The 14,903-nt window shown below is 38.3% G+C and overlaps 2 protein-coding genes across 8 annotated transcripts in view; both read left to right on the top strand.

The window, feature by feature from the left end:
• The window catches only part of nhsl2 (NHS-like 2), an 88,236-nt gene extending 83,212 nt beyond the window's left edge, over positions 1-5,024 (top strand). For all 6 annotated transcript variants that reach the window (XM_048185023.1, XM_048185025.1, XM_048185027.1 and 3 more), the window contains 2 exons: positions 20-167; positions 1,661-5,024. In XM_048185023.1, the coding sequence (XP_048040980.1) occupies positions 20-167; positions 1,661-1,982 (470 nt within the window). In that variant the 3' untranslated portion in view covers positions 1,983-5,024. The remainder of the gene's footprint in view (positions 1-19; positions 168-1,660) is intronic.
• A 675-nt stretch (positions 5,025-5,699) lies between these two features.
• Positions 5,700-14,903, top strand: part of arhgap36 (Rho GTPase activating protein 36) — a 43,546-nt gene continuing 34,342 nt past the window's right edge. For both annotated transcript variants that reach the window (XM_048185030.1, XM_048185029.1), the window contains exon 1: positions 5,700-7,618. In XM_048185030.1, the coding sequence (XP_048040987.1) occupies positions 7,526-7,618 (93 nt within the window). In that variant the 5' untranslated portion in view covers positions 5,700-7,525. The remainder of the gene's footprint in view (positions 7,619-14,903) is intronic.

Genomic DNA, 14,903 nt, shown 5'->3' with positions numbered 1-14,903 from the left:
TAAATATGCTGCTCCACAGAAACTTATGCAGAAACAGAAATACTGGAAGAACACAACTCTGCAATTGACAAGACCGAACTACACATTACAGAGGAAACAGACGATGATGTATTTGTCCACACACCCACAACTCATACCACCGAGGACCTCTTCACCATCATACACAGGTACAGAATTTGCAGTTTAACATGCACACTTATTCATTTAGCTATTACTTTCTGACTAAAGTTACTCACAGTTTGGTATAATCTGGCATAATGATCAATATAACATTTGAACTGATAGCTAAAAATGATCTTTGTTATATACAGTAGTCAACAACAAGTGGATCAAAAAAGCTCATCAAAGTTGTCCTAAGAACTAAGTGATCCTAAGAAGAAGGTTTTAGGACAACTTTGATGAAAGGTTTTGATCCACTTGATCCACAATGTTGACTACTGTATTTAAAAATTCCTGGTCATTATATAAAAGTCATCTTGTTATACCTGCTAATTTAAATAATATTTATCAATTAACCCTTAAATGCATGACTGTTTCGCCAATCATTCTTACATATTCGGGTCTTTATCGACCCGGATCTATATCTAACACGGAAGGATCTCGACCTGTCGCTATAATATAAAACTCCTCTGATATTAGAGTAACAATTACAGAAGAATAAAATAAATCATATTTTGTTACCTTTTGGAGCTTGAAAGGGCTCATTTTGAGCAGATGTTTTATGCCATCACAACTGTCCTCATCAGAGCTCATTTCCCTGTAAATTCAGCAAATAATAAGCTAGTTTTATGTTTGAGGTCACGAATATGAGCCCATTCGCGATCTCAAACATATTCTCAAAACGATATAATTTTCAACATCTTCAAAATCAATATTTTGATCGCTAACAGCTGCACCAGATCCATCCAGTAAGAGTTACAGTCATGTTTGATTGCGTTCAGTACTTGCTCTGCAGTAAATCGCTGAGCCATTTCATGTTTTGCTTATTCTTTCGTTTTCTGTCTGAATTAATCATCACTTCATCGTTGTGTATCAGACATTACCACCTTATGGAATAAAGGTGAATTAAAGAAAGCTGCCTATACTGTAAGTGTTCGAGTACTGAATTGAGTTCTCTTTCGTGGCTTAACAGACTACATTTTACGACAATATGTTACTGATTTGGATGTTAAGTTTGACCTTTTTGGGTAGGATGAAAGAGCACATCTATAAATGAAAGGGGTGCATAATTCATATTTACATGATAAAATGAGTGCACAAAACAATTATTGTATCTCGAATCTTTTCACAATCGTTGGAATCCAAAATCGAAATAGCAAATACAATATTATTAATCACCCAGCCATATCCGATACCGTCGTAAGCTCTGTGAATTCATTATAATCAAATACATCAAATACTGTATCACTTGGTTACACAGTGTATGTCAGTGTGTAAACAAGTTTGTCAGTGTAAACAGGTTTCTCAAATGAACCTGGAGGGCCACTACCTTGCATAGTTTAGTTCAACAAACTGAACAGACTCACCTACCTATAATTTTTTAGGAACTCTGAAGCCTTTGATTGGTTTAATTGAGCTTGCTCAGGTGTCTTTGATTAGGGTTGAAGTTAAACTCTGCATAAACTTTTACACAACATTTGTATTGTTCTGGCTTTCCTAGGTCAAAGAGGAAAGTTCTAGGTCGCAAGGAACCTACAGATTCATTTGGAAGCAAGCAGTGTCTGGTCTCACCTGTGAAAAGCAGTAGCACAGACCTTCGAACTCTGGGCCTCGGGACTACTCCTAGGTCAAGCTCGCGAAATGAAAACTTTATGGCTCTTCTCCAGAAGAGGAGCAGCAAAGCTAGCAGTGGGACCCGAGTTTCTGCCATGGAGTTGCTGAAGAGCACAAACCCCTTGGCACGACGAGTCACTGAGTTCTCTCAGTCACAACCAGATGGGAGTGCAACGAACACACCAAAACCAGCTCAGCAGGACCAGTGATTCCACTTGTAGAGAACCACATGCTGGCTATCAATATGGCTGGTTTTCCGTATACTCTACTGCCCATTTAAACGGTTTAATTTACAAAGACCTCATGCTGAAGGAAATGAAGTGGGTTTGAGTTGTTGCTTTCAGACAAGGGGATCACACTGATGATGTAAGATTATTGTGGAGTATTAAAGGAATCAGTATTAAAGGAAACTGAGCCCACCACTGATACAAAATTCTGGCGTAGAAATCTGCTATTTTGGAAATATGAATGCGATGATGAAACTCTTGAATGGAAACTGTCATCAAGAAATATTTTCAGATTGCTCACTATTTTGGGAGCCCAGCCTATATTTGTGGCCAAAGTCTGCTCTGCCCATTTCAGTGGTGGACTAGAAAGTGTCTTAGAAAGTAGGATAATTGTGTTTTAAAAGACTGCACAAACTCGCACAGAGAGAGGAGTGTATGACATGAGTCGGAAACATTCCACAGAGGTTGTAAGCAAAGTTTGGTACCCCTAAAAATTGAAGCACTTTCACCAGTACAGGAACTAGTTTACATGACAAAAAGCTATATTTGTTATTTTCCATTGTTTCTTTTTCGGTGTTATTTTTTCAAAAGATATGAAAGGCCATATAAATGTCTTGAGTTTATTTAATCTGTACAAAACTACGTATACGATATATCTATATCTATATCTATATATATATATATATATATATATATATATATCTATATCTATATCTATATATCTATATATATATATATATATATATATATACACACACACACAAAAATATAACTGCTTGATCAAAGACGGACACAAAACTGTCCATATCTGTGACAATTCTTGGGAAACTGCCTATTATTTTATAAGCTCACAGCACACAAAGGATTGAAGTGGTCATATTGAACCATCATCATGCAATACACCCTAATGATCTTCCCAAACTGCCAGAAGTGTAAACAGGCAGCATATAGCTAGGATTGTGCACAACATACAAAAAATCTAAATTGACATAGGCAAAACTTACCTTAGAAAAGAACATTTGTGGATGGTACAAAATGAGGGAAAAACACAGGAAGTGGGAGACAAAAGAGAGGACACTGGGCTGCAGAAGAGGGAATAGTAAGTGTTACCACAGAATCATTGGTTTGGTGCTGGCCGTACATTGTGTCAAATCTCTCAGGGGTTTCTTTGCAACCCATGAAACCCATAATGGCTACTGGTCAAAGTGTATAATCTCTTAACAGAGATTTCACTCGACAACTCAAAAAAGTATCAGGGAGGAGATTTGCTAAGGCCTACGGACAGTAAAAGATGACTGGATTCATGTGTCTCTCATTCTTGTCTCCACTTTTTTTTCTTCCAGAAAATCATACAGCGCTAAAGACCACAATTCCAGATCATATCACAAGACGGGATCATTCAAATCCAAGTGCAAAGCTTCTCACTTTGTCCATTTCAGACTATGCATCAAAGCTGAATCAAACCTGCCCTTCTGTCTGCACTGGCAGTGAACGCCTGTTAATGTTAGGAAAGGGTGAGGCAGAGCTCAAATGGTTTTACATTTAGATTACATTTTTGACCAAAAAGAACATAGTAGAAAATAGTTTTTTAATGGTTGCCCTCCATGTAACTGCAAGACCGGATTGTAGATCGATGTTTGAATGCACAAAGACTTCGCAGACTTTGATCAAATGTGATAATTTACTCAAGAACTTGAGAAGGTTATCTCTGGTAACTGACCGCCATCCTACTTTAAGGGAATTTTGGAGACTACTGCAAACTGAGGATCTACAACAGGCAGCCACAGAGGCTGAAACTTCAAGAGACTGCTTCTTCTTACCATTCCGTATGAAGCTCCCCTTCCTCGTGTGACTGTTCTTCTGGCTCCCAATCAGACAATGGACAGAAACCTGGTGCTATTGAGCCGGAGCGCCCTCAGCAGTCCAGGAGAGGAAGTGCTTGGCAAAAATCTGTTCTAACTCTGTTCTAACTTCATCTTCTCAGACTAGTCGTTCAGGTATTCCGACAATATGAAAAGCATAACGTGAAAAAAGAGACAGAATACCACCACATTAAAATAGTGTGTGACACTTGTTTTAAATATTTAGTGAATGAAAAAAAAAAAAATCAGACCAGTGTTTATTTGCCTTGTACTCTGGCGTGAAGCCTCTGTGTTTTTAAATGCCTTGGTATTGCACTTCCGTAGAAGTATGCAGAGTTTCTTTTACTCTTTTTAGGATTTACTACTATGATATTTATCACTCTTGTGTACTCTGTGCTTAACCCTATCAATGTCAACAGTACTCTCACAGGTACAAGCAGAAGAGAAAGGGAGGGACAGTGGGAGAAGGGGGAAAACAAAATAGAGAACTCAAGAAATGTACCTTAGTGGACTGTTCGAAGCCCTGTGCATCACTAATGTAAATCCCAGAGAGGGGGAGACAAGTATCCATTGGAGAGACATACTTTATTGTAATCACATTAGTAGTGTTTGACAAACTGACATGAAAAAGTGAGAAATTCTGACTTGACTCGAGCCATTTTCTGCTCATCTCCTCTTTCCTCATGTAACCGATAGGGATTCATTCTGAATCCCATTTCGGTATACGGAAGAGAGTCAAATGTGCCAACTAAGGGAGAAAAAAGGGAGTCCTAAGTTTATCAACCATCTGGTTGCTTTCAAGCGAAACCAACAACTTTTAATCAATTCTTGTCATCGCAAGTTGACAACTTCCTGCATCACACACTTTGTTTAGTAGTCTAGCACAAAGGCCCTTTGACAGATTGCCAGATTGAATGGGAAAAGCTTTAAAAATTTCAGATTGTCCTTGTTCATTGGGAATGAAAAAAAGGCAGGATAACAATGAGAATTATATTTTTGTTATTTTTTTCCTTGGAAAGACATTTTAAAATTTGCATATTATAGACCTCACCCTCCAGCAGAAACGAAGGTTGCTGTGAGATCTCTAATCAGCCGCAGTATGTCTTGCCTATGTGGTAAAAGGTATATCATTAAAATAAATTATTTTTCTTGCATAACAGTCCTTTGGAGTTGTGGTGTTGTTTTTCTACTTAAAAGTATAGTACATACATTCTACTTTTTTTGTATATTTTATATTATATTAAAAATCTGATTTTTAGAGTTGTTGTTGTTGTTGTTGTTTATAGGTCATTTTCCACAAGATTTTGAGATCTTAGATCAGATTTCACTTCCAAACTGAGAATCACACAAAACATTTTATTAGAAATTATGCAAACTTAGACAAACTTATGCAACCACTTCCGTTATGAGAAACCTGAGCAATATTGCCCCCTTGTGGGTTTTACTATTACTGTCCAATATAGGGCTGTTGATCAAACCTGCAGCGCTCACCTCAACCACCGCAGCACTTTCATAAACACCTGTTTTTTGCTGTGCACTGGAAAATGTTTCTGATCCATTAACCTATCATGTGCAATCAAAAAAGGTCACTGAGGTATTTTTTAAATGTTGAGTAAAACTGCCTTTCAAAATTTTGAGGTCAGTAAGATATTATGCTCACCTATACTGCATTTATTTGATCACAAATACAGTAAAAAGCATTATTATTATTAAAATAACTTTTTTCCATTTTAATATATGCTAAAATGTAAATGTGTGTGTGTGTGTGTATATATATATATATATATATATATATATATATATATATATATATATGGGGGTGTAATGTAGACAAAAATGAGGGTTCGGTACTTACCTCGGTATTGAAGTCACAGTTTGGTACAGGTTCGGTACAGCAGGAGGGAGGAAACTAAACATAAAATTGCTTTTTTTCCTTATTTTTAGTTAACAGTGGTTTGCTGAACAAACTGTGTCTCTGTCTTTAAATAAATTAAATAATAATTAAAATTTTCTTAAGTATAACAACTCTATCTCTGCTATTGCTGTAAACTATACAGGGAGCACTTTCTTGCACATTACTACAATAGGCTATTAAAGGTTACAATTAAAAACAGAGCCCAAATTATTAAATTAGCCTAAGTTGCTATTTATTTTTAGATATAATAAAAATTGTGTGCAAACATATAAATTGCATATAAGGCAGATTTTGCATTAACTACTCCAATTCGAAGTTAAAATATATGGCCATCATAACTTGTTTTTATGACAGATTTATTTAAACATAACCTACATTAAATTAATCAAGACAGGTTAAGTAAAATATAATGAATATATAGGCTAGTATAGTGCATCTAACAAGCTGTGGACACTGAATGGCTTTTCTGAGGTAAATGCTATGTGTTTAAGCTGTTTCATTGGTTTTTTTTCTGCAGTTGAAACACTGATTGAGCGATTACACGAGATTGTACTGTATCTTTCAACATACCTTCAGATGTTCATTTATGTTTATTCTGTAACTAGTATTAAAGAGGAAGAGATGAGGCGCCTGTACAGTGATCTGTCACGCCACATCAAAGAGCGACCAAACGGCATTTATTGTTTGAATTTCGTGATAAAATTGACAGAGTTGGAGGGATGAGACTTTGTTTCTTATCGAAAGTAACAAAACACAGAGGTTATTGTGATTATTGGTGGTTAAAAGTGGTTAATGGGCTACAATTCTGTATTCTTCGGTATACATACAGTTGTACTGCTTAATAATTTTGTAGAAACGGGGATACTTTTTTCAAGAAAAGAACAGCTTTTACATACGTAATACAATATGGCTGCTCTGTACAGAGTACAAAAAGTTATTTGTAGGCCATTTATGAGCATGCATTAAGTGTGTCCTCACAGAGGACTTTGAGCGTGCTTCTTGCAACTTATTTTACTGTAGAGTAATATAAATTTTTGTAAATGTGATTATATAAACTACGACAGGGACCGTAAAATGTTAAAGAAATCAATCTCAAAAAGGCAGGGTTTTTTTAACACACAAGATAGCACACATTTAACTACTAAAAAATGTGATCAAGTCATCGTACTTATTCTAGTATTTCATTCAGATCAAGTAAGTCATGGAGCAAAGTTCAGTTATCATACTGCAATTACTACCAACATTAAAGCTGAACCAACTTGAACCTTCAGACCTTTTTATGGCATGCGCAGTTAAGGAGGTTGGAATGGGAGGATAAGTGAGACCTGATCCCAGCCACCGGCACAACCCTTGCTAATGCATTCCCAGTGCTTCCTGGTGCTGCATCAGACAGAAGGCTGTGAGCTTGTCAAACTCTGAGCTGCCAGTGGCACATTTCCTGTTGTTGACAGGCGAAGAGAACAGCAGAGCCTGCACTGAGCTGCATGTAAGGACTCGCATTTTATCAGCTGGAGTGCACACAAGACACTCTGAGAGCACCCTTTCACAGGAAGAGCTGCTATCACTTCTCAGATACACAGACGCAGAGGAAGCACTGACACTGAACCTCTTACCAACGGCCCAGAAAGAGAAGCTGCTCCACAGATGGACTGACTCCCTCCATCAAGAGTCTGACTGATGAAAACAAGTGGGGTCTGCTTTGTTCTTTCTTGCATTTTCACCTGATCTGAGTGTATCCAGGAGGTGTTATGGTTTTGTTCTACATGGGATCAGATAAAACCTCATCTACAATCATGCAGCCTGAGGACCCTGTTCGCCAGGACATGCAGTTCTACTATGTGGTGAGTGGGGGAATTACCTACAGTAAATGTAAACAAGTTCTAACACAGGGTCAAACTATATGATAATGTTTTATATTTAAAAAGTGCTGTAAGAAGTGTAAACTAAAGTTACTTTGATGCTGTCAGTACACAGTATTAATATTTTCCTGCAGAGACTTGTATTCAATTACACAAGCTCTCAACCATGTGCCCAATTGTAAGCAACCTACATAAAGGTTGTTTCACTAAAATATTAATATCTCTGGCTGTAAATGTCAGTAAATATTAATTATTTAAAGCATCAACTTTAACAAATATTAATATAACCCTTTAGGGTCAGCAGTATTGGTTAACATGCTATAAAGCAGGTTGTCTGTACTGCACTTTGATCCATGGGTTGATCTCTAGGAACAATTTAAAAATGGATATAAAGCTAATATGTACAAGTTTGAACTAAAGGCCTTTTACAAAACTTTAAAAAAGTGAATTTCTTTTCTTTTTTCTTTTTTTTTTTTAAAGCAAAATGTTCAGTATGTACATGTTTGTAAAAAGTAGCCCGTATGCATTATAGTTTGGCTGCTAATGTACTGTAATTGTGGCTGGTGATGCAAAGATTGCAGGTTCAGCTATGGATGCCTTGCATGTGGACCGAAGAGTAGAAAATCCTGGCACCGTTGTGCTGGACATTTAAAATTGCTCCACAAGGACCGTCCTTGCAATTCATGCAAAAGGTTTTTGCTAAATGACCTGTAATGAAGTTTAAGAGAATAAGCGATCAATTCAGAATGAAGGCTTTGTTTCTAATGGCTGCTTTAATAGGTTCTTCACCCGCTGGGTCAAGCCAATTCGAACAGCGCAAATTTAATTAAACTCATTGGGACGTCAAATAAGCTAATGAGCCAATATATAGACTACACACTTACCGAAATCTTAGGATTTGCGTCAGCTGATCTGATCATTTTGTTGCTCTTGGTGGTAAAAGATTAGGAAGTTGCTTTAAAACGGTGCGCAGTGGAAAAGTACAAAGATTTGATGGATTGGCCAACATCTTGGACAGTGTGCAATATAATGAAGACCATATGCTGTGAGTGTGGGGGAAGGGGACCCCTTCTTTTTCATTCTGCTGTCAGCTGTCTACTGATAGCCATCAGCATTCGTTAGTAGAAATAGGACAGGTGCAAAACCAGCTTTACTGTAAACATCTGCGCTAATTTATGCCCCGTGTCCAACAGCATTTCTCACGACATACTTCAGTCGTTCTGTCAAAAACAATTAACATTATGCCATTGCATTGTAAAGAGCTATTATCTGTTCATTAGCAAAGGTAAAACATGCAAAGGTCTGTTCTCTTAGGAGACAAAACAGGGCCAGTTTTCACATACTTAAGAGCTTCTGGATAATGATTAGAGTCATTCTCTGACGTTGCACATTCCTGAAGTGTTAGTTAAGGTAAATCTATGTCTAATGTCAGTGCTTGATCAATGAGGGGCTTCTCATCTCCACACTATGCTTTATAGAGGTGTTAATTTATTTGATTGCACATGGCCAAATATACTTTAAACCGGGTATGAAAATATTATTGCCAACAGACTTTTTAGGGAAAAAAAGTAAAATATTTGCTGGAACATTGGAAAAATCTGCATTGGGGTGTTGGAAGGATTGGAGCCAGGCAGAAGAGGATTAGACTGTCCCTCTGTGTCCAAATTTACAGTTTGAACCAATAAAAGTAGCAAAAAAAAAAAAAAAAAAAAAACTAAACTAAACAGCACACACAGTACCTGGGTTAGATTAGGAGGCTTACTTTCACAGATACAAGATACAAGGATACAAAGTCAATTGGTCAAAGATGATGTCTAAGCACTTTGTGTCTTAATGCAAGGATTCCCCAAAAAATTTTTTATAGGATCCATCTGGTGTAATTTCTATTAAATTTCCACAAACTTTATCTCTATATCCCAAAATGTTTTGATAAAATATGAGGGATAAAATGCATTTGTTGCTCTATTATTTTTAACTTTCCTTGTCATTTCATTAGATTATGTATGAGTATGTCTGCTTATCAATTTCATGTCATTATAACAAGGCTTATGGTAAGCTTAAAAAAAAGAAAAAAAGAGGGCTATATCTTTTCTTCCTTGGTAGCACAACATGTGCCGATGCATTGCAACGTTATATTATGATGCCCTGAAATGAAACTTGCAGTTCAGTAAGTGACTCATATGTTGATTCAGTAGCCACTTTAATGGATTCAGTGATTTTGTTCAGTGAAGGATTTGTCAGACTGACCAGTAACTGAGATGGTGGCCAAATTCCTAATGCCGTTTTTGCTCCCTTGAAGGGCCCTGTGAGAAGGGGATGCCACACCTAGGGTAGTTCTAAACAGTGAGCATTTTAACTCCTTTTAAAGTTAGCAAAAAGTACATGCTATGGTCAAAATTAATTTTACCATTTATTTTCATGAGATCCAGTGTGGCAAGTCCTTGCAATTCACATAAATTTAAGAGCAATAATTGAAGTTTATATATATATATAACTATTTTAATATTTTGTTTAAATAAGTTTTGCAGGGAAGAAATAAAGTAAATGACTAAAGGGGTTTTCCAAAAAAAAGGGGTTGGACCTTGAGTAGAGTATTGTCAAACCTGGTTGCTGGTTGATACCGAAAGATGAGGCTTGAAAATCAGTTAACAAGACAAAGAACAGAAGCTAACTGAGGGTAAAAATACACAGTCAAACAAATGAGCAAATGAGATAATTAACAAGGTGATTAACAAGGCACAGGGGAATGGGATGAACCAATGAAACACATGGGGAAAACAAGGTCAAAAGGAAAACAAGCCCCCCCTCCCACATACACATACACACACCTCCCAAAAGTCACGAACTCATGCCAAAGAGAGTCTAACATGGGATGGAGGGCGATCGTCCTGGAGTCGTGGCAAGTGATCAGGTAGGTGCCGGTAGCTCAGTGAGCCAGAGAGGTTCAGATAGCTCAGGTGACCATGGCGGTGCCAGTAGCTCAGAGAACCGGGGAGGTTCAGGAAGCTCAGGGAGGCGCTGGAAGCTCAGGGGACTATGGTGGCGCAGACAGCTCAGGGACCAGAGGAGGCGCTTGTAGTGCAGGAACGCGTGCCTTAGGGACGGCCTCCGTGGCCATGTCTGGAAGAGCAGATGCCTCTGGAATGGCCTCTGTGGCAGTGTCTGGGAGAGCAGGCAGCTCTGGGTCAGCCTCAGTGGCCGTGTTGCAGAATACAGGAGCATAGGAATAAGGAACAACCACCGTGACGAGGATGCTGGTGATGGCCATAATAACCACAATGAAAGAGCAGGGTGAACTGATCTGGAAGCTTGGCTCGACCACTATGGCTAGACTATGGCAGGCTCATTGGCTAGAGTGGACTCTAGGTTGAGCTCTGGGCCCAAAGTAGCAGGCATGTGTGCTGCCCAGACACACAATAGCCAGAGTCATTACATACAGCGCAGCAGTCTCTGTACTTAACTCTGGGGCAGACTCTGGATTGGACTTTGAAACTCAGGGACTGAACTCAGGGGCTGGAGCCATCTCTGTACTGTGCTCAGGGGTTGGAGTTGTCACTGGACTCTGGTCAGGGGCTGGAGCCATCACTGGACTCAACTGAGATACCTACTCTCTGAAGCGGATTCGGGGACTTCACTCTCTGGAGCAGATTCTGTGACTTTTAGCCCAAGGCTCAGAGATTTCACACAAAAGAACAGACTATAAGATTTCACACACTGGAACGTACTGGTGAATTTCCCCTCACGGGAACCGACTGGGCTGAGGTTGGGGGGCTTGAGTGCGAAAGGTTTGGGATGCTGGCTGCTTGCACTAACATCAGCAGTGGATCCGCCACGCTAGATACTAATCTCTTCAGCTTCGAGACGGATCTGGTGGCAGGCATGTTTGAAGGCCCTGGCAAGGCAGCCACGATGGATGAAGATATTGATGTGGTGGCTATGACGTGAGGAGGCATGATGGGTACTGTGGGAGTAGGGTACTTTGTCTGCAATTCCCATTGTAAATGGAGAGCCGCTTAACAGCAGAGCATAATCCAAGTACTGAGCTAGGGTCCAGCTCGAATCACGCCCTGGCATCAGCCAGCTAAATTTAAGGTGATGATATACTGGGTAACTTTTTGAGCAATGTTGCCGGGCGATGTTGCTGAGTGATGATTCTTGGGCACTTTCTCATTGAGAATGGGCAACAAATTTCTATCTGGATACTTTAGATAGAAATTTGTTTCCCATTCTCACTGGGAAAGTGGCCAAGCATCATCGCTTGGTGCCATTGCCCGGCAACATTGCTCAGAAAGTTGCCCAGTATATCATCACCTTTAGAGTCCAAGCCACTCCAAAAACAGCCCATCAACTGCACATCAACCCATGAAGCCATATGGCTATACCTGAGGAACTCCACGGAATTCTCCACTGAATGACCATCCTGATAAATAGAGCATAGTTACTCCTCTGCCCAGCTACTTCTTGTCAGGTAATCCATATCTCTCTATTCTTTGGCAGTCTTGTGTTCTGTCACACCTGCTTGCTGGTTGATAGGCTGCTGAAAGATCAGGCTTGAAGATCAGTTAAGTAGTATTTAATAGAAATCAAGAAACAAACAGAGATAATCCAATAAACAGACAACAACTTCCAGGTATAACATTAAAGGATTAGTTCACTTTCAAATAAAATTTTCCTGATAGTTTACTCACCCCCATGTCATCCAAGATGTTCATGTCTTTCTTTCTTCAGTCGAAAAGAAATTAAGGTTTTTGATGAAAACATTCCAGGATTATTCTCCTTATAGTGGACTTCAATGGGCACCAAACGGTTGAAGGTCAAAATTACAATTTCAGTGCGGTTTTAAACGATACCAGACGAGGAATAAGGGTCTTATCTAGCGAAACAATTGGTCATTAAAAAAAAAAAATGTAAATGTATATGCTTTAGATAAACAAATGATTGCCTTCTAAGTGGTTCCGCCAAAACCGCACTTTTGTATTCTTGAAAAAGCTTACGCTGTATGTGTAAGTGCGCTACGCCTTCCCTATTCTACTTACGGAACGAACACAGTGCCAGTTCCATTTTTTCCGTTTCACTAGTTAAGACCCTTATTCCTCGTCTGGTATCGTTTAAAGCCCTTTGAAGCTGCACTGAAACTGTTTTTTGACCTTCAACCATTTGGAGGCCATTGAAGTCCACTATAAAGAGATTATAATCCTGGAATGTTTTCATCAAAAACCTTCATTTCTTTTCGACTGAAGAAAGAAAGACATGGACATCTTGGATGACATGGGGGTGAGTAAATTATCAGGAAAATTTTATTTGAAAGTAAACTAATCCTTTAACACAAGACAAAGAACAGAGGCTAACTGAGGGTATAAATACACAGTCAAACAAAGGAGCAAATGAGATAATTAACAAGGTGATTACCAAGGCACAGGGGAATGGGATGAACCAATGAAACACATGGGGAAAACAAGGTCAAAGGAAAACGAGCAAACAGAAAATGAACACATTAGCTATGTTTACCTCCAAAGTTGCAAATTTAACTTATGTGCAAATTTAGAATATCGCATAATACATTTGCGAATAAAGCACTGATTCCATCCAGTGAGAACAAAATCGTCACTTCCTGATAAATTGGCGCTAAATATCACTAAGAAAAATGAAAGTTGCTGCAGTAGAAGCCACTGTATATAATAATAATAAATATATATTACTTGCCCATCTTGCAACAAACCACAATAAACGCTGTCTACTTATGGGTTTCATTTTTAATTTAGAAAAATGAATACTTTATTAAGTCAATCTCTTCTTCTCTCTGGTGATGCATACCTTTTTTTTTCAGTTATTTAATACAATTGACGACAAGCTCACATCCAGTCAATAACTGATTGTTAAAACCAAGTCCCCACCCCACATTTTTTCTTCTTTTGATAATCTGTTTCACTCAGATGTACTTCACAACATGGAGGAAAAGATCTGTCACTGCTTCCATTACGTTGCAACTTTAAAGTACACTGCTTTCTTAAAGCTGTACTTCAAAGCTTGTCACCAACTTCCGCGGTGAGCTATCACATGACTCAAAACATTTCCAGTTGAAAGGTTTTTATCATATGATTGATGAACATAAAAAGAACAAAGGAGGTTTGACGTTCTAAGAATTTCCCTTTCCTCCCCTCTTCCTGGTACGTTTCACAGTCAAGCCCATTGAAAGTTATGCTCACTAAATGATGGGAGGTTTATTGGAGGACACCAATGGACTTAACTATGATTTTAATTGGAAATAATACTACTGCATTATCTCAGGGGATTTGTGGGAAGTCCATTCTGTGGAATGTGAGAATTCAAAAGTCTTGTCTTCATTAGAGAATCAGCTTAAATCTTCAGTGTTGTTTGGAATTAGAAGAGAGTGGCTTAAGACCTTTGAGTTGCATCACACACAGGTCAAATGTTGCCAGAAAGAGTTTAAAACCTTGTATTCTCTTGAGAGTCTACAGTCCTTTGGACCATTCTTGGATCAAACTGAAGTTTCTGACGTAAAGGACAAAGAGGTTTTTCTTTTTACAAGTGTTTTTATAGACCATTATGCACTCATAACTGCATAATTTTAAACCTCAAAGCAAATTCAATCTTCTTTATTTGAAGTTCAAAAACAGCATCTTCAGACAGTGTGTCACCATTTCATGTCACAAGCCTCTGCAGGCTAAAAGGGAATCATTTTATGTGTTTTATTTCAAACCTCCATGAGAATAAATTGGATAGCTAGGATTGAATTTACTTGACCAGCAGAGCTTAGCAATAATGAAAGTCAAATTAATCTAGAATGTAGGGCCAGAAGTCAAGAGGTGAATTCATGCATTAATGGAGTGCATTCAACCAAAATATATATCTAACAATCAGTATTACATCACTGGAAGCTGATAGAGAACACTAGGCATGTGTAAATTGCCATAGTTGATTGACTGACTGATCAATAACAAGCAGAGCGAGAGAGAGAAAGAGAGAGAGAGAGAAAGAGAGACATTCCAGACTATATAGTGATTGCAGCCTTCAGCAATATTGTTATGATGTCTTTCATGATTGTGACCCAAATGCGATTCCTATATGGCAAGATTGATTGTCGATACCATTTCTTCATGTTTGCAAGGACTGGTCATCCACATGACATGAATAAATCTGTTCCATGATGAACAGATATATTTGGCTGTTGTTTAGCAGATGCGTTCTATCTAAACTGAGCAAGGTCAAATTGGGCTAAATGTAAAATCAAATTACCTCAAATTTA

The sequence above is a fragment of the Megalobrama amblycephala genome, linkage group LG3 (assembly GCF_018812025.1).
Source record: "Megalobrama amblycephala isolate DHTTF-2021 linkage group LG3, ASM1881202v1, whole genome shotgun sequence".
Classification (NCBI taxonomy): domain Eukaryota; kingdom Metazoa; phylum Chordata; class Actinopteri; order Cypriniformes; family Xenocyprididae; genus Megalobrama; species Megalobrama amblycephala.
The sequence above is the reverse complement of the archived record's forward strand: the minus strand, read 5'-3'. Positions and strand labels throughout refer to the sequence as shown.